Here is a 24,349-nt window from a genome sequence, read left to right on the forward strand (position 1 = left end):
ACTGTCCAGCATGTTCTGGTTGTCATCTTCCCACTACGTTACCCAGCTGTCATTATGCTGTCATAATCGGGGCTGGCCACTACTGCTACCTGTGAGACTGTCTTTGCTTCCTCCATTGCCTGAAACTCCGCCTCTTCTCAGTGATTCTCCACCCCTTTCCTTCAACCCTGTCTCTGTCCTTCTCATCCTGTAGCCTCCTCCTGTAGTGCCTGCCCCATCCTCTACCTCTGCCTGCCAGCTTCTGGGTGTATATCCTCCTCTGGAGCTCTGCAGTGTGCTGAGACGGAATCGGTATGTAATGCTGCCGGATGTGTTCCCGGTGGATGTAATACCGAAGCCGGAAGCCTGAACAGTGGAGATCCCGAATGGGGCTGGTAAATACCCTAATCTTCTCCTCCCCCCCTAACTCTCCCTTAGTGGTGCCTAACCCTAACCTCCTCCCAGTGGTGCCTTACCCTAACCCCCCTTCCCGCACCCTAAACCTAACCCTCCCAAGGGGGTGCCGAACCCTAACCTCCCCCCAGTGGTGCCTAACCCACCCTTCCCCTAGCCTAACTCTAACCCTCCCCGGGGGGTTGCCTAAAACTAATCAGAGATACTCTTGCAAAGAGCAATAGAAAAAGAGACAAATATGCCTTTGTTGGGGCACTCTTATACAGAATACATATTGAAATAGAGAATGGTAGTATTATTAATATTAATAAAACTTAACGTTTAATATAGAACCTTTAAAAGAAATTCTCCCCTAGGGGTAGAGTACAAATTATATAACACATTAAGTAGACTTTTTGGTGCCCTGTGCCAGAAAGAGCATTGGCGCCCCCCTCCCCTGTTTTTCAAATAGGGACATAAGACACAGATCTGAAAAATGGCCATAGCCTCATGTGGAAGGGCCAGGGAAGAGATAGGGGAGGCCAGGAGATGTTGGGAATAAAAAGAAGAGGAAGCTACAAGTGAGAATGATAATAAACAGGAAAATTGACAGGCCCAAACAGCGTCCCCTGCCCTGTGGTGCCATGTGCCATGGCACAGCTCGCACTACCCTAGTTACGGCCCTGATATAACATATATATGTATAAAAGACAAAATTCGTCCAATCGGGATTAGGTAGTAGTAAGTAATATGCTCCAATTTAAGGTGAGTAAATTGTCACATCCGTATGTTACTATGAACAAATAATTCTAGTTATGATGGCAAGATAATTCGCCTTATTGTTCTAAATTCAGGAGGAAGCACATTGTACTTGTCTTTAACATATCATAAATGAAAAGGAAAACAGTTTATCCAATCAGGATCAATGGTGGTAGACAAAGTGCTTATCCTGAGAGTGTGTGAATTATCACTGCCATATATTGTTGCCAACCAATAGTTCTATTTGAGACAGCAAGATGATTCATTACACATGTTCACAGTCTGTAAAGAAGTATGATTAATTACAACATAAGCGGTTGTATAGGGCGAAGATATTAATCAGCTGGATCTCTGTTCCTGATCGGCATGTTTATAAATAACAGTCGATCAAGTAAAACACACACCTAATAAATAGGATTCTGAAATAGCACTCGTAATGTTTACTTAATAATAAACAATTTCAAGCGTCAATTATATTTGCTAGTTTTGATAACATGTTGCAACTTTGTGGTTTATGGGCCTGATTCAGAGCCGGTCGCTCTGACAGAGCGCTAGCTCTGAATCAGGGCCATCCCTCTTGTTTTTAAGAGCAGCCTCCTGGCCGCTTGCATAGCTGTGGGAGACCACCCACAGCTATAGCGAACAGCCAGGAAGATGGTCGCGATGGTCAAGACCTTCGCGACTATCGGGCTTGCGACGAGACCCTTGTGGTAGGGTCTTGTTGCCGCAAGCCCTAGAGTGCTTTTGGCTCTACCAGAGCTCAACATGGACAGCTTGCCCTCTTTGGTACGAGACCTGGAGCAACGGTTTGCCCGTCGCTATCCGAGCCTCGCGCATGCGCACGACGGAGGCGGCTCTGTCGTGCGCATGCACACTGGGCCACCATCGACCCGCTTGCGAGCGCATAGCGCTCGCGAGCGGGTCTGAATCAGGCCCTATGTTCCTATGTCACCAATGTGAATGAAAGTATTTTACACTGATAGATATAATCGGTATCTGTTCACATTTTAATCAGCAGAGGCAATCAATTAGGTAAAGATATATACCCACAACAAAAAGTTATGGATCGTTTAGTAAATTGTCTGGTACAAGTACTTGATATAAAGATGAACCAGTATCATACCATTTAACAAGATCTTAATTAATACAAGAAGGACACATAGGTAGAAACTGCTGAAGAAAGTAAGACCTGGGATTAGCAAAATGAGGAGTCACTTCTGCTTTCTCCTGCCTAAGTCAAACAGGGGATGAGAGAGTGAGTGCAGAGTTTATCCCAGGGGAAACAACAGACAGCGCTTCTGCTGTCTGAGAATAAAGCTGAGTCTCTCCCCATTTACTTGTTAGGCATTGCAGGGGGAGTCATGGGCTTGGGACTCAGATGAGAGAGCGCATAGGAGCGATAGAAAAGTACCTCACATAGACAGTCTTTGGATCAAAGCTGCCATGCAGTGTGTCAGAGATAGAAATGCTGTGTGCAATGACAAGGACGCACGTTTCGTCGGGAAGGCTTGGTCACCTGATCACCGGAGTTCGCTCTTGCTTCCTGCTATTTATAAGATGTCTGCCCAATTGTAGGGATGTATTTAAGAGTGACTGTATGGTCGGCCAATGACCGAGGTAAGTCAGACAGCCAATCACAATAATGGCTGTTACAGGTTACTGTTTTCAGGCTTGGTAATTACCATAAGTAAACAAACTGAGATATTTTGGTCTCGAGCAACGTGAGACCAATTAAAAGTGACACTATTTATCAGTATATAAACAAATGGGATAAAAGAGGACCTATGTTCACATATTCAACAGGCAATTACAGGTAAGTAAAAATTATGTTTATAATGATAGTAACATCGCTTAACTAGGTCTAAGGATGGTAAAACATAAAATTATCAGATTATATCTATGAAAATAGGATGCCCAAAAACAACACATGGCACCTGGGTAAATATCTAAATAAGAAAGACAATGTGATATAAACAATGGGGGGAAGGGAGGAAAAAAAAAAAGGGGGGGGATGGTTTGTAATATAATATAGGGGAATAGGGAATATGCTTGGAGATAGAGATAGATATAATGAAGTAATATATCTAAGAGATCATACGATCAGTGAGGAAAATAAATGAAAATAAAATGAAAATAAAATTGAATTTATACACACTGGAAAATAAATGTGAATTAGGTATGTGAACATATATATAGGTTGGTGGAGATAGGGAAAAATATAAATAAAATAAGAAAAGGGTCAGGGAGAGAGGAAGAAAAGAGAAAAGAGCACATAGAGGATTAATATGATGAAGAAAAGAAAGCAGAAGAATAAGTATTGTATATTATGGGCTAATTGGTTAAAGGAAGTGGATATAGGAGTGACAGCTATATCTGTGTGTGTGTAAAAGGACTGCCAATCCTGTGATTATCCGTGCTAATGAGTGGCATATAATTATCAGTGCCTTGGTGCAATCGGTGTTGCTCTCCATATATGTATATTATGTGAAAGATGATTAAATGAGTGTAGTGCAAAAAATGGAATGTGATACGAGTGATTGTGATGAATGAAAAGGAAGAGGCCAGTGACTGGAAAGGGGAAATACATAATGTGAGTGCGCTGAGCACTTGTGTCTCAGTTCTTAAGATTAGACATGTGCGTAACCAAACTTAAAGCTATGTGTCATACAGGTGATGGTGATGTGTGTGCCACCAAAAGTTCTGAATAAATAGAAGAGAAAAATTTAAAACAGATATATTGAAAGTACAGACTGAAAAAGGGAAGAGAAGAAAGAAAAGATAAAGAAAATAAGCAGAGACAAAAATAAGTGTAGCAGGGAGATGAGTGTGCCAGTGTATGTAAAATATTGTGCATACATGGGTCTACAGAAGCCGCAAATATAGGGAAAGGGCAAAATGGTGAGACATAGAATGTAATAGTGTGCTAATATAATAATGTCTGTTGCATGATAGGAATTATTAAAATGAAATAAAATGTAATATTAAAAATTATACATAAATAGAAATCATATGTAATTATTGATAAAAAAGTGTGTATAGATAGTACGTATAGATAATCTGATTAAGGTTGAAAATCCTGAAGATTATTAATGACGAATAGGTGGTTAATCTGTCAGAAAAACACTGTACTTAATATTTTAATTCAAACCCCCAGGTATCAGTGTTCCTAGCCGAAAAATCCATTTGCTTTCTTTCATCTGGAGGGCTTTGTTCAAATCACCTCGTCTTAGACCTAGTTTTACTTTTTCTAAACAGAATACCTTGAGATCTTGTAACCGTCCGGAGTGTACGTGATGAAAATGTTTTGCCACTGTTGTTACATCTTTCTAATGACTGTTTCCGCATTCCGTACGTTGCCAAGGTGTTCCAGAATTCTGATCTTCATCATCCTTGACGTCATACCCACGTACTTTTTCTCACAAGTACATGTGATGCAATAAATGACGTTCGTAGTTCTACAGTTAAAAAACTCCTTGATTTAGATATTTTTGACCAAATTTGTCTGTGATTGTGTTACTGTTCAATATGTGTTGGCATATTTTGCAGCCACCACATGGGTGACTGCCTGTGATAGAAGATGTCTTCCTGGGGTTCATGGTGAAGTTGCAGAAATCCCCTATAAACCTGATGACATTGGTATTTTCTCTTAGGGATTTCTCACTGAAAATAAGGGATTCTCTTGTTCTTGAAACTTCATTTTTAGCTCTCTTTATCAGTCGTTTACTATACCCTCTTTCTTGCAATCTTAATGTAAGATCTTTACTCTGGGTCTCGAATGAACTTTCACTTGAGCAGTTCCATTGTAATCTCAGGAATTCTCCTTTAGGAATATTTTTTACAGTTGGGGGAAAGTGAGAGCTATTACTGTGGAGTACACTATTTGTGGATGTCTCCTTCCTGTAAATCTCTGTGCAGATTTTGTTGTTCTCTCCCCTAAGGATCCTGAAATCCAAAAATGCAATACAGGTACTGCTGCTGTTGCATGTTAATTTTATATTAATATCATTATTATTAAGGTGTTCAACAAAGCTATTCCGTTCAGTCTTTGATCCATCCCAAATCATCAGGATGTCATCAATATAACGCATCCAAATTATGATATGTTGGGTATGAGTATAATTGCAATCTTGGAACATGTGTTCCCTCTTCCACCACCCCAAAAAGAGGTTATTGTATGTGGGTGTACAGGCTGCCCCCATTGCAGAACCTCTAGTTTGCATGTGAAAGTGATTATTGAAGGTAAAGTAATTATGATGTAGGACAAAGTCCAGGAATTCCAAAAGAAACTCCTGAAAGTCTCCCAATCCTTCCATTGTAAGTAAGTATTGGACTGCATGAATCACTAAGTTATGAGTGATAGAGGTATAGAGGGATTCTACGTCGAGACTGACAAGAATATGATTGTCATCAAGGGTTATATCATGTATTTATCTAAGAACATCAGTTGTGTTTTTAGTGTATGATGGAAGGCTAAGGACATGTTGTCTTAGATGGATGTCAAAGAAACAACTTGCTTTTTCCAAGAGTCCTCCATTCCCCGACACTATTGGTCTACCTGGTGGGTTCACCAGGTTTTTGTGAACCTTCGGTAGAGGGTAGAATGTCGGGGTTCTTGGATGTGATACCCACAGGTAGTCATACTCCATTTTAGTTATTGTACCATTATAGAAGGCCTTATCTATGATCCTGGAGTATAGTGTTTTAAAATTCTCAGTGGTATCAAACAGAGTGGTTTGGTAACAAGAAGCATTTTGTAGTTGTCTATTGGTATCTTTAAGGTACAATTTAAGTGGCCAGATGACAATTTTTCCACCTTTATCCGATGGTTTGTTTACCACATCCTCCCTGTTCTTAACTTCTTCCATAGCATTCCTGAGTGTCACGCTGAGATTGTCAATTGGTTTACAACGTCTTTATTGTTTATAGATATTATCAAAATCACATGACACCAGTCTGAGAAAAACACCAACTTCAGGGCATATATTCTCTGATGGAAAGAAAGTTGAACGTTTATTACATGTGGGCCTTGGATTAATTGATTGTGTCTCAGTGTCTTGGGCTAGTTCTTCCAAAGCTATAAGTGCATCTAGCTCCAGTTGATAGACATTATCCGTATTGATATTCATGTCTGTACCATCAGGATTATTACTCTTAGAATTGTGAATTTTGTTTAGCAGAAGTTTTCTTTCAAAAAGTCTTTGGAAGATTTGTTTCCCATTTGAATCTGTTAAAATGATTGGTTGGTGAGAAAGAGAGGCCTTTGCTCAGGACCTGAAATTGAGCTTCATTGAGGGAATGTTCAGATAGATTGATAATCTTAAGTTTTGAGGCTGAGGTTTCTACCTCTTGTGGGTTGTTGTTGAGTATCAGCTTGGTGATTGAGATCTCCAGCTTTCTTTTCTTCTTGCTCCCCTGCCTCGTTTTGGATTTGCAGGGCATCCGCGTGTACCCCTGGTTCCTCTAAAAAAGTGGTAAAATGTGAGGAATTGTCACTTCTCTGGGCCAGTGGGTTTTTGGAGTGAAAGCTGTAATCACCGAAGTCTTCTGTGTCAGAAATATCTGTTTATAAACATGCCGATCAGGAACAGAGATCCAGCTGATTAATATCTTCGCCCTATACAACCGCTTATGTTGTAATTAATAATACTTCTTTACAGACAGTGAACATATGTAGTGAATCACCTTGCTGTCTTAAATAGAACTAATGGTTGGCAACAATATATGGCGGTGATAATTCTCTCACTCTCAGGATAAGCACTTTATCTACCACCATTGATCCTGATTGGATAAACTGTTTTCATTTTCATTTATGATATTATATGTTATAGTACAATGTGCTTCCTCCTGAATTTAGAACAATAAGTCGAATTATCTTGCCATCATAACTAGAATTATTTGTTCATAGTAACATACGGAGGTGACAATTTACTCACCTTAAATTGGAGAATATTACTTACTATTACCTAATCCTGATTGGACGAATTTTGTCTTTTATACATATATATGTTATATAATTTGTACTCTACCCCTAGGGGAGAATTTCTTTTAAAGGTTCTATATTAAACATTAAGTTTTATGAATATCAATAATACTACCATTCTCGATTTCAATATGTATTCTGTATAAGAGTGCCCCAACAAAGGCATATTTGTATCTTTTTGCTTTGCTCTTTGCAAGAGTATCTCTAATGTGTTTAGCACAAATATTATGGGCGCACTACCAACCTAGAGTCATGTTTTGACTGGGATAGACCATTATGTTGGTTTATGATAATTTATTAATTTTATATAAGCAATCACCAATAATACTGTATATATTTCATTACCAATTGCGGACTCACACCCTGCGTGCCAAAAACTAACCCTCCCCCCGGCGGCTATCAGTCCCCAGGATGCCGCGGCTAATACTCGTTCGGGATACCGGCTGTCGGGATTTCAGCATCTGGCTAAAGATAGGCATCGGGATTTAGACGCCTATCTTTAGTACCAGGTCGGACTTACAGCATAGGGATTTTGACGGCCGGCATTCCTGGCAGTGGTAAGTTAACCGTATCCTGCTGAGCTTTCTTCATGGTGAGGTAAGAACATGGGGAGGATAGTGGGTGAATGTACTCTGAGGGTGGGGAGGATAGAATTAATGTTATTGTCATCTGGGTGTGTGTTTATGTCAATTTTAATGGGGTTGGGGGGTGTATTAGTATTATGAAGGTATATTGTTGGGGATGCAGTTATTATACCTACAGCCGGCATCCCGGCTGATGAAATCCCGGTTTCGGAATGCCACTACCCGGCAAGAAGACCGGCGCTGAAATATTGACCGTAGTGGAGATGTAGATGCTGGAATCATAACGGACGGGATGCCGATTGCAAGTATAGCAGGGCTGGTCAGGTCTAAGCCGCAGGAGAGGGGGTTAGGTTTAGGGGTCACGGGGGGGGGTGTTAGGGTTAGGCTAGGGGAGGGGGAGGTTAGGGTTATCTATCCCCGGAGGTGGGTTAGGGTTAGCCACCACTGGGGGGGTTAGGCACTAAGGGGGGAGGGTTAGGTTTGGGCACCAAAGGGGGAGGGTTAGGTTTAGGCACATTACTTATTGGTCCAGCCAGGTTGCAAAGTTTCTTGCTGGTCTATATAATCCATTCATGTTCCAGCAATGTTGTCATGTAGTCAGTGGGATGTGTCAGTGCAGAAAGAGAACATATGTAAAGATATGTGTGGACTGTATAGAGGGGATGTAATTGGGTAGAGTAGTCTATGGAGGTTATGTGAGTGGTTCTGGATTATGATAAGCTCACTGAAGAGGTGAGTTTTTATGGAACACTTCAGGGTCGGACTGGCCCACAGGGGTATAGGGAAAATACCTGGTGGGCTCCACTGCCTATGGGCCCCACCCCCTCTTCTAATTTCAGGTTCCGGATCGTGCACTCTAATTATACATTGTTACGCTACTAGGGGGTCAGTTATCTGGTAGAGCAAGAAGACGGATAAAGATAGGTGCTTGGTTTGTTTCTATAGAAACTATACCAAGATTCGCCGTCCTGCCACTCAAAATTAGCAGTTGGGTTAACAGATCTAATGTTTTCTTGTGTGAATATAACATTATAAATATAGCATATTGCAAACCAAGAATGTATTTGTAAAAAAAAAGTAACCAACAGTAGTAATAACTTAACCGGTTTTCAACTTTTTTGTCCTTACAATGGCAGGTGTTTGGTCTTTACTAGACCTAATGAGGTTCTCATTGTGTTTTATATACTGGATGGTGTGTACGGGGGTCCCTCATCATTGCTTAGCTTAGTCTGTGTCTGTTGGAACTATTTCCGCTATTGCACCCTTTAGTATATTTATTTGAGTATTTGTATCTTGCAAGGCTTCGTATTTTAGGCAGATTTTTGGTGTGTTTGCACTTTTTGTTTGTTACTTTCCTGTCTTCATAGCGACGGCAATAGTAACGGAGACCAGTGTCTCTATCAACGCTTCTGGCCTGTGAATGCCTGTTGGTTCATAGATCTCCGGATGTGACGCGGATCTGGAAGTGAAATGGGCCCCGGTACCATCAGTGGCGTCTGGTGCATGGAGGATCTTCTGGTTGGGGGTCTATTTAGGTAAGCTCTTTCATATGTTTGCATTTGTAATATGTCTATCCTGAAGATGGAGTAAAATCCGAAACGTCAATAGGAGATCCTGTGTCCAGTGCCTTATTTGAAGTCCATATGAGTGCCGCTACCTTTTGCTGTATATATACTGTATATATACATATATATATTCTTTAAAGGGACCCAGACCTTGCGCTGTTGTATCCATGTTGTCTGCAGGCTATGTCCTCTTTAATGGTTGGCAAAGCCTCTAGTGTTCGGTCACGCCCCTTAAGCATGGGCCCTATCACTGCATTCCACCAGTGGGCCCTTCGTGCTCCAGTCCGACACTGGAACACTTGAAGGTTTGAACTTTGAAGACGACAGGAAAGTCTTATTGTGCATGGGAGGGCATTCCACACAGAGGGAGCAGCACAAAACCCGTCTTGTAACTGTGACTGGGATCAGGTGATGCGTGTGGATGATAGGCACAGATCTTGGGCAGAACGTAGAGGTGACATGCATTTTAGAAGGTGTATCTGGAAGGTTAGTGCAACAATATTTAATGATGTCGATTGTATGACATTTCCAGTTGACAGTGCTTAGATCATTATCATCGCAGCTCTATTATATCAAATTGCAGCTGACTTACGTTATTGACATTACCACTTGGTCTACCACAGAAAAGAAGAGTCGTATTAGACTTTTTTAAAGGGGAAAACAACAGGTATATAGGAAATTGAATTGAAATTGTGACTTTCGCATGTATTGATAACTGTCAAGACAATATTTGCTCTTGTATATATGATGCCCAATGACATTATTATACTGTGTACAAATAGGGTAATATCTACGCTGTGAAGGGGCGTAATTATATTCGCTTCTTTTGCATGGCAGAAAGGCTGCTGTTTTCCAGCTAGATGCATTTTGAGATTCATTGAACTCATTATAGGCCTGATTCTGAGTTAGACGCAATCCTGACGTTCACGCAGTAACTCGCTAACAAGTTGCACAGCGCTTGTGTCCCACGATGTGTACACACAGAGGTGGACCGGCGATTCAGATAGATGGTCTCTGAAATGTTTTGGAAATGTGCCGTGCGTTACTGGGCGTTGACTGGGAGGTGGCTAGGCGGACCACTGAGTTGATCCGTTTTATTTGCATGTTGTCGCAGGCGTGTCACTCAACTGGTTGTGTATTCAGATGATTGATCGCTCATATTGGAGTCTATACGCTGACAGAAAATATGCACCTAGCATGGGGGCTGGTGCCAGTTTCGATGGTGGGGCCGATGGTTGCGTCTAAATACGTACCAAGCGGTGTATCAAAAAGATGCTCAAAATGTCCTTGCACATGCAGGCGCATGGCTTTACACCAGGGAAGGACTTGTAGCAGTGTTTTTTATACAGTTGCGTACGCTAGACGGGCAAAAGATGCACACGTTATGGATGAACAAGGCGTCCAACTCAGAAACAGGCCCTATAGGCATGTAATTATGTGTTTTTTAAAGCTTCGCACAAATGAGTCCAACTTTAAATCGGTACCATTGTTGCTGCTATTTGGAAGATACAGTAGTTTGTGAATATTTGACCTTGCTCTGTAACATTTGTACCCATGGAAACAAACTGTCACTGCTCTGATTGCTTCCATGGTTACAGCTGTTGCTTAGGAAGGTCAGCTATTCATAGCCTATCTGTCAAATGTTAGCAACAGTGTGTTTCTCAGTTTTCAACAGGCATTGTCAGTCAGATTCCGCCTGCCACGCATTATTCCAATAGGGTGTAATACCCATCATAATAATGGCAACGAGGCCAAATTATTTTGAATGGTTAAATTGCAAAAAGTGTTTATTTAGCATTTATCTTTTTTTAAAAGCAAAATATTCTACGAAAAGAGAAAAATAATATATAGCCCCATGTTTCACTTGTTGGATGGTAAAGGTGCATTTTCATTATCACTTAATTTAGTAACCTTTCTGGATCGGCTACCTGGGTATAGTTCAGTGCTTTCCTTCTGAAGAGTAAGCGACCTGGAGCATCTGCAAATGCAGGTTTAGTACTAAGACACATGTTGCAATGCAGACACAGGCATAGTGGCATTGTACAATTTACCTATTGTCATGACCAGCCGGCCGATTCTCCAAATACCTCAATCTGAGAATCGCCACCAGTGACTTATGGTTACCTCAGCACGTGCGGTTACTCTAACACGGTTCTGCCACCACCAACGAAGTTAACGGGAGTCATTAGGTTCTCCGCTCAAATCTCAATTTGCACACTCACTTACATATAGGTACGTAGCTTTGACCTCACAGGCTCGTGAATTCGACAAGAACACGGAGAATACACTGGATTAAGAATGTTTAATCCGAAAAATATTTCCAAGGTTATTGATTACAGAAAAAGGTAGTACAAATATGGACAATACAAATATATCACAAATAGGTTTCAGAAAGTAAAAGGAATTAAAAATGAAAAAGAACCCAGAGTCTTTACATCTAAACTCAGTCGTGAAGGAGACACAGGAGCATTGGATTCTGGCCAGTCGTCAGGACTCTCCTTGGGCACAAGAACACTTATCACTGAGGGAGATGCATAGTTATACCCTCACAGCTGCACTAGCCCCCACCTTTGGGTTTTTCACTCTTTCATTGCTGTACACTGGGCATTAAGAAATCGGCCACACCTCTCCATATTATCTATAGGAAGTAGGGGGTCTTGAAACAGTGTGAAGGGGTCTTTAGAAACCAATAAGCAGGTAACATACCCTACATTCCTGTCATCTCCCTCCTAAAGGATTTTATATCCCATGACCTGGCTTGACCAGGTCTGACCATCTGCATTAAGGATGTATCTCTCTCCAAACTTTATGGCCTGTAGAGAGAAGAGATGGTTATCTAGATGCCTGGTTCCAGGAAGACAAATCTCCTCCAAGCTTTGTATTCCTACAGGTCAAATACAGGACACTGCCTAGAAACCATGTTGATACACACATTCATATATATATACACATTTACATGACATCATTCCTGGCGATTATTCTTGAGATAAACGCCACACCTCCCCCTGAAGATGGGCACAGGAGAGACAGTGATCCACCTATCACATTCTCTCCTGTGACCCCCACTACCATGTCTTCTCATGGCAGCACAGCAGCTTCTAAATCCACCCAGGGGTCAGATTTCTGATCATTTTCATTTAGGCAACACATGGCTATTAAGCAAGTTTCCATGTCATGCCAAGCTCTGAGCAAATTACTGTGGAACACAGTCTCGCTCTTCCATCCCTCCCCTGCTGCCAACACATAATTGACATCTTGGAGATGTGGCACTATTAGCTGGGGACTTTCCCAGGCAGCCTGTAAGCTTGGTCAGCTGCATAGGGCTTAGCACCAGGCCCTTGTGGCCCAACTCAAAGGTGCCCTCCCTCATGCTGCAGTCACACCAGAGCTTTTGTTTCACCTGCGCAGGGTTCAGGTCATTCTGCGCCATTCCCCTTAGGGACTGTAACTCCTCCATAAACGTCACCATGTACGACACCACTGACGTTTCAGGGGGAATCAATTTACCTTCCCACTCTTTCTTAACCAAATCTAAGGGGCCACACACCCTGCGCCCGTATAGGAGTCCAGAGGGTGAGAAGCCAGTGGATTCCTGCGGCACCTCACGGTATGCAAAGAGGCGACGCGACAGGAACCCCTCCTGGTCTCTTCACTGAGACTCCACGAAAGTCCTAAGTATTTGGTTTAAGGTGATAGAGTGGGAGCATTCGGCAGTACCTAACATAGACACAACCTTCTCATCAACCTTAGGGGTAGACCCTGAAGCTATAGCCTCCCCCATGTCTGGTTGTGGGTGACGGATACCTCCTTCTACCCTGTGCCCTGAGTACGGCACCTCACTCATGCCTTCTGGGCAGTCCTGAGCCTCCAGCTCATCTGACCTGGTGTGAATCACTGCTGGTTCAGGTAGGGAGTACTTCACTTTATCACTCTGCCCTGGCTCCATCTCCTTACACAGTATCTGGGAGTGATCATTGTCAATTTCTAGCTCCCTGAGACCTACAACAGGAAAGGGAACTTTTGCAACCTCAATGTCAGTCATTGGAGACAAAGTACAATCAGACACCACATTTTTAAAAAGTTGATCACCAGCCTGCATTTCTAATTCAAGGGGTAGGATGCTTAACTGTGTCAGCTGTGGCTCTGACACACCCTCCTCCCTCACAGGATCATCTAATTCTAATACATTGCTATCCAGCATTCCAGTCAGGTCCTTATCCAACAGCCCAGTGGGGGGTGTATGGCTTATGACTGGGTCAGTGGTGTGTGACAGGATCACAAGCTCAGCAGCAGGAAGTTTGAGGCTAAGGGTCTCTCTGTCATAGTTAGTTGGGGCTAGAATCCTTTCCTCCCCCTCATGACCCATCTTAGCACAGAGATACATCACATACTGGGAACTATATACTTTGGCCCTGATACCTGGACCATCAGTTGCCATACAAACATGGGTGGACTCTAACACATTACTGACCCTACCAGATTCCATCTTGAAAACTTCCTGTCTTCCTAGATCTGCTGGAATGAGGGTCTGTGTGTGAGGGTGGGGAGACTTTGGACACACAATATTACTGTCCTCTGTGACTGCTAGCAGACCACTGCTCATTCCTTCAGGGATTACTGCACAGCTCCTCTGTGCTGCTTCCTCCCTGATACTTACAATTATGGCAGGAGTCACATCAGACACACCTTTACACATTTCGTTACCATCAATCCCTGGTACTTGTAATTTTTCCAGATCATTTGCACCAGGGACTGGAGTAATTTCACCAGTACCATATACAGTGGGACACTCGGCTATGCCAGTAACTGCACCTTGTTGTACAACCCGGACATTTCTCTCCCAGGATATTTAATTTTCCACAAAAATTATATCTGGTTTCCCTTCCTGGTATTCCTGGCTGATTCTAACATGTTTCCCTTCCTGACCTGCTCGGCTAACTCGTGCTCTTACAGATTCCAGGCTAGGGTCAGTGTCCTGTGCTGCTTTGATAGCATCCCTATGGACTACCTGGTCATTGTAAGTGGCTATGGCAGCAGCTGCCCCGCCCTTTCCCAATTCAGTGTCTGAGACTGACCTGTGTACAGGGAGGGAGGGAGGGGGGATGAGGGGGATTAACCTCTATTGAGCTGGTTTCCACACCTGCAAGGGTTAACTCACAGCCCCTCTGCGCTGCTGTGGGCCGGGTCATTACTGTAAATGAAGGGGTTACATTGGACTCATTGTTGCATACCGTATTCACTCCAACCCCTGATGATGGTACATTTGCAATATCATCTGTTAACAGTACATTACACAGTTTTTCATTAGGGTACACCATCAGACCCAGTTCTGACTGACCGGACTCCGGCCTGTGGAACTGCAAAGGGTTATTTGCTAGAACAGAACTTTGTACATCACTGATACAATCACATTCATTTGTACTCGTGCTGGGTCGGTCAGCAGGGGTCACCTGGGGAAAAACTGGGTTACATTGTACCTTTGCATCATTTACAACATAATTCTCAGTTACATATTTCGTTTGCATTTTCCCTAAATCACACCCCAACAGTACTGTAGCAGGTAAATTGTCCAGCACCCCAACATCCCGGATACCTCTCCCAACTCCCCAGTCAAGATACACACGAGCCATAGGCACCTCTGGGTGAACCCCACCCACTCCCCGCACTGTAATAGTCTTCCCTGGAATAATATCCTCGGGACCCACTAAGGCTGGGTGGATGAGAGTCAGGTCTGAGCCAGAGTCTAATAGCCCAAGTGCAACTTGGTGTCCTACCTGGACTGCTTGTAGATTGCCCCGGGGGTGTCCTTGGGGCCCTTTCACACACAGGATGGCTGGCACAGGTTTCCCTGCCGGGCCACTCACAGGAGCGGGTGTTGATCTTTTCTTCTTGGGGCAACCGACACTGATGTGCCCCAGCTCATTGCATGTAAAACACCTGCGGCCAGTTGCCAAAACAGGTTTTCCCCCCGCCCCCCCCCAAAAGGTGCAGCAACAGCTGGTTTTGCAGGGTACCGCGGGGGTGATCTTCCAGGTCGTCTCTCTCCCCATGCCGCTTGTCCTGGCATCCCCCAGCTCTTCTTCACCACAGAAGCCCGAGTGCTGGTGTACCTGTCTGCCAGGGTGGCAGCCTCCTGAGACGTTTTGGGTTCCCGATCCAGGACCCACTCTTTGACCTCCTCTGGACACAGTGCGAGGAACTGTTCCTGGAGAATAAGGTCCTTTAGTTTGTCGAAGTCCGTCACCTGCAATCCATCAACCCACTGATGCAACAGGGTTGACAATTGCGCTAACAGTCCCGCATAGTTATCCGAGGGACTGCGCTTTGAGTCTCTGAACTTTTGTCGATAAGCCTCAGGGGTGATGTTGAAACGCTGTAACAAGGCTTTTTTAATTGCAGCATAATCACCATCCAGTTCCTGGGGAAGATCTGCAAACGCTTCCAAAGCTTTTCCTCTTAGCCCAGGGGTTAAATAACTCGCCCATTCACTGGAGTCCAGTGCAAACTGTTGGCAAGTCTTTTCAAACCCCCTCAGGAATGTATCGAGGTCGCCATCCTTCTCCAATACAGGAAATAGATCGTGCCGGGGCTTTTTCCTACCCGGTTCACAGGTGGCATTCTGTCCACGGAGTCTGGCCATCTCCAGCTGGAACACGTGCTCAGCCTGGCGCTCCGCAGCCTCAGCCTCTCGGACTGCCTTCCGCTTGGCAGCTTCCGCTTCCTGGTCAGCTCGGCGTGCAGCAGCTTCCCTGTCCACAGACGTTTGGAACTGCTGCATCAGCTGCAGAGTTGTGGCAGAGTCCCCGTCCTTCATATGCCTGGCAGCAGTTTGAAGGAAACTCTCTAGTGCAGACTCACTTGACCCAGCAGACGTGTCCGACCCCCGCTGGGCATCTGCTGTAAGGTCCAGTACAGACTGCACCTCTGCAGCAGGGTTGTCCATTGTCTGGCCACCTTCAGCAGCAAGATTCCGATCCGCCACTTGGAGTAATTGGGCCAGTTGATCCTTGTTCTGGCCCTTCCAGGCAATGTTTCTCTCCATACACATGACCACAAGGTCATCCCTTTTCTGTTGCAGGTACTCTGTGGTCATTCTGGACCTCAAACTAATTGCCAAATAAAATAGAAAAGAAAAACAAGAGAGGGGGGGGGGAACAGAAACTATTTGCTATGTATGTCCGTTTAAAATCTACCTTGAGCGTAATTCTCCGGTGAATTTATGATGTAGTTTCTCTCAAGAATTACACACCATTAATTCACTTAAGTTCTTGTGATAAACAAAAATTATCATCATCCCACCGCTTGCCACCAATTTGTCATGACCAGCCGGCCGATTCTCCAAATACCTCAATCTGAGAATCGCCACCAGTGACTTATGGTTACCTCAGCACGTGCGGTTACTCTAACATGGTTCTGCCACCACCAACGAAGTTAACGGGAGTCGTTAGGTTCTCCGCTCAAATCTCAATTTGCACACTCACTTACATATAGGTACGTAGCTTTGACCTCACAGGCTCGTGAATTCGACAAGAACACGGAGAATACACTGGATTAAGAATGTTTAATCCGAAAAATATTTCCAAGGTTATTGATTACAGAAAAAGGTAGTACAAATATGGACAATACAAATATATCACAAATAGGTTTCAGAAAGTAAAAGGAATTAAAAATGAAAAAGAACCCAGAGTCTTTACATCTAAACTCAGTCGTGAAGGAGACACAGGAGCATTGGATTCTGGCCAGTCGTCAGGACTCTCCTTGGGCACAAGAACACTTATCACTGAGGGAGATGCATAGTTATACCCTCACAGCTGCACTAGCCCCCACCTTTGGGTTTTTCACTCTTTCATTGCTGTACACTGGGCATTAAGAAATCGGCCACACCTTTCCATATTATCTATAGGAAGTAGGGGGTCTTGAAACAGTGTGAAGGGGTCTTTAGAAACCAATAAGCAGGTAACATACCCTACATTCCTGTCATCTCCCTCCTAAAGGATTTTATATCCCATGACCTGGCTTGACCAGGTCTGACCATCTGCATTAAGGATGTATCTCTCTCCAAACTTTATGGCCTGTAGAGAGAAGAGATGGTTATCTAGATGCCTGGTTCCAGGAAGACAAATCTCCTCCAAGCTTTGTATTCCTACAGGTCAAATACAGGACACTGCCTAGAAACCATGTTGATACACACATTCATATATATATACACATTTACATGACATCATTCCTGGCGATTATTCTTGAGATAAACACCACACCTCCCCCTGAAGATGGGCACAGGAGAGACAGTGATCCACCTATCACATTCTCTCCTGTGACCCCCACTACCATGTCTTCTCATGGCAGCACAGCAGCTTCTAAATCCACCCAGGGGTCAGATTTCTGATCATTTTCATTTAGGCAACACATGGCTATTAAGCAAGTTTCCATGTCATGCCAAGCTCTGAGCAAATTACTGTGGAACACAGTCTCGCTCTTCCATCCCTCCCCTGCTGCCAACACATAATTGACATCTTGGAGATGTGGCACTATTAGCTGGGGACTTTCCCAGGCAGCCTGTAGCTTGGTCAGCTGCATAGGGCTTAGCACCAGGCCCTTGTGGCCCAACTCAAAGGTGCCCTCCCTCATGCTGCAGTCACACCAGAGCTTTTGTTTCACCTGCGCAGGGTTCAGGTCATTCTGCGCCATTCCCCTTAGGGACTGTAACTCCTCCATAAACATCACCATGTACGACACCACTGACGTTTCAGGGGGAATCAATTTACCTTCCCACTCTTTCTTAACCAAATCTAAGGGGCCACACACCCTGCGCCCGTATAGGAGTCCAGAGGGTGAGAAGCCAGTGGGTTCCTGTGGCACCTCATGGTATGCAAAGAGGCGACGCGACAGGAACCCCTCCTGGTCTCTTCACTGAGACTCCACGAAAGTCCTAAGTATTTGGTTTAAGGTGATAGAGTGGGAGCATTCGGCAGTACCTAACATAGACACAACCTTCTCATCAACCTTAGGGGTAGACCCTGAAGCTATAGCCTCCCCCATGTCTGGTTGTGGGTGACGGATACCTCCTTCTACCCTGTGCCCTGAGTACGGCACCTCACTCATGCCTTCTGGGCAGTCCTGGGCCTCCAGCTCATCTGACCTGGTGTGAATCACTGCTGGTTCAGGTAGGGAGTACTTCACTTTATCACTCTGCCCTGGCTCCATCTCCTTACACAGTATCTGGGAGTGATCATTGTCAATTTCTAGCTCCCTGAGACCTACAACAGGAAAGGGAACTTTTGCAACCTCAATGTCAGTCATTGGAGACAAAGTACAATCAGACACCACATTTTTAAAAAGTTGATCACCAGCCTGCATTTCTAATTCAAGGGGTAGGATGCTTAACTGTGTCAGCTGTGGCTCTGACACACCCTCCTCCCTCACAGGACCATCTAATTCTAATACATTGCTATCCAGCATTACAGTCAGGTCCTTATCCAACAGCCCAGTGGGGGGTGTATGGCTTATGACTGGGTCAGTGGTGTGTGACAGGATCACAAGCTCAGCAGCAGGAAGTTTGAGGCTAAGGGTCTCTCTGTCATAGTTAGTTGGGGCTAGAATCCTTTCCTCCCCCTCATGACCCATCTTAGCACAGAGATACATCACATACTGGGAACTATATACTTTGGCCCTGATACCTGGACCATCAGTTGCCATACAAACATGGGTGGACTCTAACACATTACTGACCCTACCAGATTCCATCTTGAAAACTTCCTGTCTTCCTAGATCTGCTGGAATGAGGGTCTGTGTGTGAGGGTGGGGAGACTTTGGACACACAATATTACTGTCCTCTGTGACTGCTAGCAGACCACTGCTCATTCCTTCAGGGATTACTGCACAGCTCCTCTGTGCTGCTTCCTCCCTGATACTTACAATTATGGCAGGAGTCACATCAGACACACCTTTACACATTTCGTTACCATCAATCCCTGGTACTTGTAATTTTTCCAGATCATTTGCACCAGGGACTGGAGTAATTTCACCAGTACCATATACAGTGGGACACTCGGCTATGCCAGTAACTGCACCTTGTTGTACAACCCGGACATTTCTCTCCCAGGATATTTAATTTTCCACAAAAATTATATCTGGTTTCCCTTCCTGGTATTCCTGGCTGATTCTAACATGTTTCCCTTCCTGACCTGCTCGGCTAACTCGTGCTCTTACAGATTCCAGGCTAGGGTCAGTGTCCTGTGCTGCTTTGATAGCATCCCTATGGACTACCTGGTCATTGTAAGTGGCTATGGCAGCAGCTGCCCCGCCCTTTCCCAATTCAGTGTCTGAGACTGACCTGTGTACAGGGAGGGAGGGAGGGGGGATGAGGGGGATTAACCTCTATTGAGCTGGTTTCCACACCTGCAAGGGTTAACTCACAGCCCCTCTGCGCTGCTGTGGGCCGGGTCATTACTGTAAATGAAGGGGTTACATTGGACTCATTGTTGCATACCGTATTCACTCCAACCCCTGATGATGGTACATTTGCAATATCATCTGTTAACAGTACATTACACAGTTTTTCATTAGGGTACACCATCAGACCCAGTTCTGACTGACCGGACTCCGGCCTGTGGAACTGCAAAGGGTTATTTGCTAGAACAGAACTTTGTACATCACTGATACAATCACATTCATTTGTACTCGTGCTGGGTCGGTCAGCAGGGGTCACCTGGGGAAAAACTGGGTTACATTGTACCTTTGCATCATTTACAACATAATTCTCAGTTACATATTTCGTTTGCATTTTCATTAAATCACACCCCAACAGTACTGTAGCAGGTAAATTGTCCAGCTCCCCAACATCCCGGATACCTCTCCCAACTCCCCAGTCAAGATACACACGAGCCATAGGCACCTCTGGGTGAACCCCACCCACTCCCCGCACTGTAATAGTCTTCCCTGGAATAATATCCTCGGGACCCACTAAGGCTGGGTGGATGAGAGTCAGGTCTGAGCCAGAGTCTAATAGCCCAAGTGCAACTTGGTGTCCTACCTGGACTGCTTGTAGATTGCCCCGGGGGTGTCCTTGGGGCCCTTTCACACACAGGATGGCTGGCACAGGTTTCCCTGCCGGGCCACTCACAGGAGCGGGTGTTGATCTTTTCTTCTTGGGGCAACCGACACTGATGTGCCCCAGCTCATTGCATGTAAAACACCTGCGGCCAGTTGCCAAAACAGGTTTTCCCCCCGCCCCCCCAAAAGGTGCAGCAACAGCTGGTTTTGCAGGGTACCGCGGGGGTGATCTTCCAGGTCGTCTCTCTCCCCATGCCGCTTGTCCTGGCATCCCCCAGCTCTTCTTCACCACAGAAGCCCGAGTGCTGGTGTACCTGTCTGCCAGGGTGGCAGCCTCCTGAGACGTTTTGGGTTCCCGATCCAGGACCCACTCTTTGACCTCCTCTGGACACAGTGCGAGGAACTGTTCCTGGAGAATAAGGTCCTTTAGTTTGTCGAAGTCCGTCACCTGCAATCCATCAACCCACTGATGCAACAGGGTTGACAATTGCGCTAACAGTCCCGCATAGTTATCCGAGGGACTGCGCTTTGAGTCTCTGAACTTTTGTCGATAAGCCTCAGGGGTGATGTTGAAACGCTGTAACAAGGCTTTTTTAATTGCAGCATAATCACCATCCAGTTCCTGGGGAAGATCTGCAAACGCTTCCAAAGCTTTTCCTCTTAGCCCAGGGGTTAAATAACTCGCCCATTCACTGGAGTCCAGTGCAAACTGTCGGCAAGTCTTTTCAAACCCCCTCAGGAATGTATCGAGGTCGCCATCCTTCTCCAATACAGGAAATAGATCGTGCCGGGGCTTTTTCCTACCCGGTTCACAGGTGGCATTCTGTCCACGGAGTCTGGCCATCTCCAGCTGGAACACGCGCTCAGCCTGGCGCTCCGCAGCCTCAGCCTCTCGGACTGCCTTCCGCTCGGCAGCTTCCGCTTCCTGGTCAGCTCGGCGTGCAGCAGCTTCCCTGTCCACAGACGTTTGGAACTGCTCCATCAGCTGCAGAGTTGTGGCAGAGTCCCCGTCCTTCATATGCCTGGCAGCAGTTTGAAGGAAACTCTCTAGTGCAGACTCACTTGACCCAGCAGACGTGTCCGACCCCCGCTGGGCATCTGCTGTAAGGTCCAGTACAGACTGCACCTCTGCAGCAGGGTTGTCCATTGTCTGGCCACCTTCAGCAGCAAGATTCCGATCCGCCACTTGGAGTAATTGGGCCAGTTGATCCTTGTTCTGGCCCTTCCAGGCAATGTTTCTCTCCATACACATGACCACAAGGTCATCCCTTTTCTGTTGCAGGTACTCTGTGGTCATTCTGGACCTCAAACTAATTGCCAAATAAAATAGAAAAGAAAAACAAGAGAGGGGGGGGGGACAGAAACTATTTGCTATGTATGTCCGTTTAAAATCTACCTTGAGCGTAATTCTCCGGTGAATTTATGATGTAGTTTCTCTCAAGAATTACACACCATTAATTCACTTAAGTTCTTGTGATAAACAAAAATTATCATCATCCCACCGCTTGCCACCAATTTGTCATGACCAGCCGGCCGATTCTCCAAATACCTCAATCTGAGAATCGCCACCAGTGACTTATGGTTACCTCAGCACGTGCGGTTACTCTAACACGGTTCTGCCACCACCAACGAAGTTAACGGGAGTCGTTAGGTTCTCCGCTCAAATCTCAATTTGCACACTCACTTACATATAGGTACGTAGCTTTGACCTCACAGGCTCGTGAATTCGACAAGAACACGGAGAATACACTGGATTAAGAATGTTGAATCCGAAAAATATTTCCAAGGTTATTGATTACAGAAAAAGGTAGTACAAATATGGACAATACAAATATATCACAAATAGGTTTCAGAAAGTAAAAGGAATTAAAAATGAAAAAGAACCCAGAGTCTTTACATCTAAACTCAGTGGTGAAGGAGACACAGGAGCATTGGATTCTGGCCAGTCGTCAGGACTCTCCTTGGGCACAAGAACACTTATCACTGAGGGAGATGCATAGTTATACCCTCACAGCTGCACTAGCCCCCACCTTTGGGTTTTTCACTCTTTCATTGCTGTACACTGGGCATTAAGAAATCGGCCACACCTTTCCATATTATCTATAGGAAGTAGGGGGTCTTGAAACAGTGTGAAGGGGTCTTTAGAAACCAATAAGCAGGTAACATACCCTACATTCCTGTCATCTCCCTCCTAAAGGATTTTATATCCCATGACCTGGCTTGACCAGGTCTGACCATCTGCATTAAGGATGTATCTCTCTCCAAACTTTATGGCCTGTAGAGAGAAGAGATGGTTATCTAGATGCCTGGTTCCAGGAAGACAAATCTCCTCCAAGCTTTGTATTCCTACAGGTCAAATACAGGACACTGCCTAGAAACCATGTTGATACACACATTCATATATATATACACATTTACATGACATCATTCCTGGCGATTATTCTTGAGATAAACGCCACACCTATACTTAAGGATTGGGCACCAGACATTTGCTGATTTATACATACCAACTTTATTGCATCCTTTATTCCACTCCCCCTATGTGTACAGGGGTTCCAAGAGTGGGGGGCGGATACTAATTACCCAGGCCTGGGCTTGATGGAGGGGCTCACCCTCCCTCCCTCATAACTGTCAGCAGCCTCTCTCCCCAGTCCAGTGGTGCCAGGGAGGCTGCCAGCAGTCTCCTCTAGCTGTGCAGGGGGGAGGAAAGGGGAGAAAGTGCTCCACCCCCCTGGATTTTTCCCTGGCTGAGGGGTACACGGCATCCCCCTGTTGAGCGCAATACTAACTTTTTTTTAAGGAGGCGTGGCCACATCTACTCACATTAGACCACGCCCCCAAATTACCAGGGCTTGGCAAGGCTCTCTAATATCCTGTCTGTGTGTGGATGTGCTATGATACATAGGCTCTTCGGATACTGTATGAGTAAGCACTTCCTCACTACAAAGTCTCAAAAAGCAAATTCCATTCTGCCAGCCAATTGCTGGTTGATTGTTCAATCCCTTACAACCAGTATATCCAATCACACAAATAAACATAAATATAGTTCTTGCGCCACTAGATTGAGTCCCCAAGTGTTCCTCTGTAAAACATAGGAAATAGGTCCGATGATACCAGTCACCAAATTTCTTGTACAATTCTCCTACCTCAGATCCTCTTATAACCAAAGATAACACTTTTACGAATATTTCCAAAGATCATGTAAAAGAGAAGAAGATAAAGCTCTGTATAGTGAAGTACTTTCAAAAAAGCTTTATTCCAACACAAACATATTAAAAAAACAACATCCACAGGATAGGGTAAAAATTAGCCGTGTACCATATTGTAGGGGTGCAGTCTCCTAACACCCAAGCAATAAAGATCCACGATCTTACTGGTAAGATGATTTTGTTATCTGCAGGTGTCCTGTTGTTGTGCCTCACTGCGTTGCTGCTCTGGAGATGTTCATGTCATTTTCCATTGCTGTTTGAATTGGCAAAGGGTGGTCTTAATGTGTCGGGCTCCCCAGCCGGGGATGCCTGAATGTTCTGTAGGGATGTGTCCCTACAGAACCTTTTTTCTGCCAAAAATTGTGTCTGTTTTCCCGCCAAAATGCACCCTCTTCCTGATAAATAAAATATAGCTGGCCAATTGGTAGGGCTGTAGAAAAGAAACAACATAAAACACTAAAACATAAACGCATGCTGATGATGTGGCCATTCTACCTCCACAGCAAGGCAACTTAACTAGCCGCAGCACCGCCACCATACGTCTATCTTAAACTATACTAAGTCAAACACATAATACCTTGAAAAAAATCCTAAACAAATAAAAATAAACCTTCGGCCGTCAGATGTACACCATCATGTTTTAACAATAAGGCATATCTGAATCTAATCAAAGGGTGCTCAATCACAACACCCTCGTGTAAACCCAAAACGATAAACAGCGGAGCACACCTTCGCTGGCCTCATCCATGACTGCACCCGGCTTCAATGTTCACTACTGGCGACATGGTATAATAGGAGACCAGGTGAAAAATAAAATGGCCAAGACCA

At 44.7% G+C, this 24,349-nt stretch overlaps 1 protein-coding gene and 1 pseudogene across 1 annotated transcript; both read right to left on the reverse strand.

Moving 5' to 3' along the window:
- Positions 1–6,448: 6,448 nt before the first annotated feature.
- LOC148477434 (uncharacterized) lies at positions 6,449–16,353 on the reverse strand (annotated as a pseudogene).
- A 1,244-nt stretch (positions 16,354–17,597) lies between these two features.
- Positions 17,598–21,618, reverse strand: LOC148477435 (uncharacterized). The gene is made up of 2 exons (XM_088456710.1): positions 19,857–21,618; positions 17,598–18,049 (listed from the first exon to the last, which is right to left on the reverse strand). Exons 1-2 carry the CDS (start codon positions 21,607–21,609, stop codon positions 17,598–17,600), a joined length of 2,205 nt encoding a protein of 734 aa, XP_088312836.1. The 5' UTR covers positions 21,610–21,618.
- Positions 21,619–24,349: the final 2,731 nt, after the last annotated feature.

The sequence above is a fragment of the Taudactylus pleione genome, unplaced genomic scaffold, assembly GCF_031769625.1.
Source record: "Taudactylus pleione unplaced genomic scaffold, aTauple2 ptg000711l, whole genome shotgun sequence".
Taxonomy (NCBI): domain Eukaryota; kingdom Metazoa; phylum Chordata; class Amphibia; order Anura; family Myobatrachidae; genus Taudactylus; species Taudactylus pleione.

Bases quoted from the DNA above. Each gene is read 5' to 3' on its own strand.
- LOC148477435 (XM_088456710.1), bottom strand. From the start codon at position 21,609: ATGACCACAGAGTACCTGCAACAGAAAAGGGATGACCTTGTGGTCATG. The intron at 18,050-19,856 runs GTCAGTCAGAAC...GTGGCCCCTTAG, and splicing joins GTTCCACAGGCCGGAGTCCG to ATTTGGTTAAGAAAGAGTGG.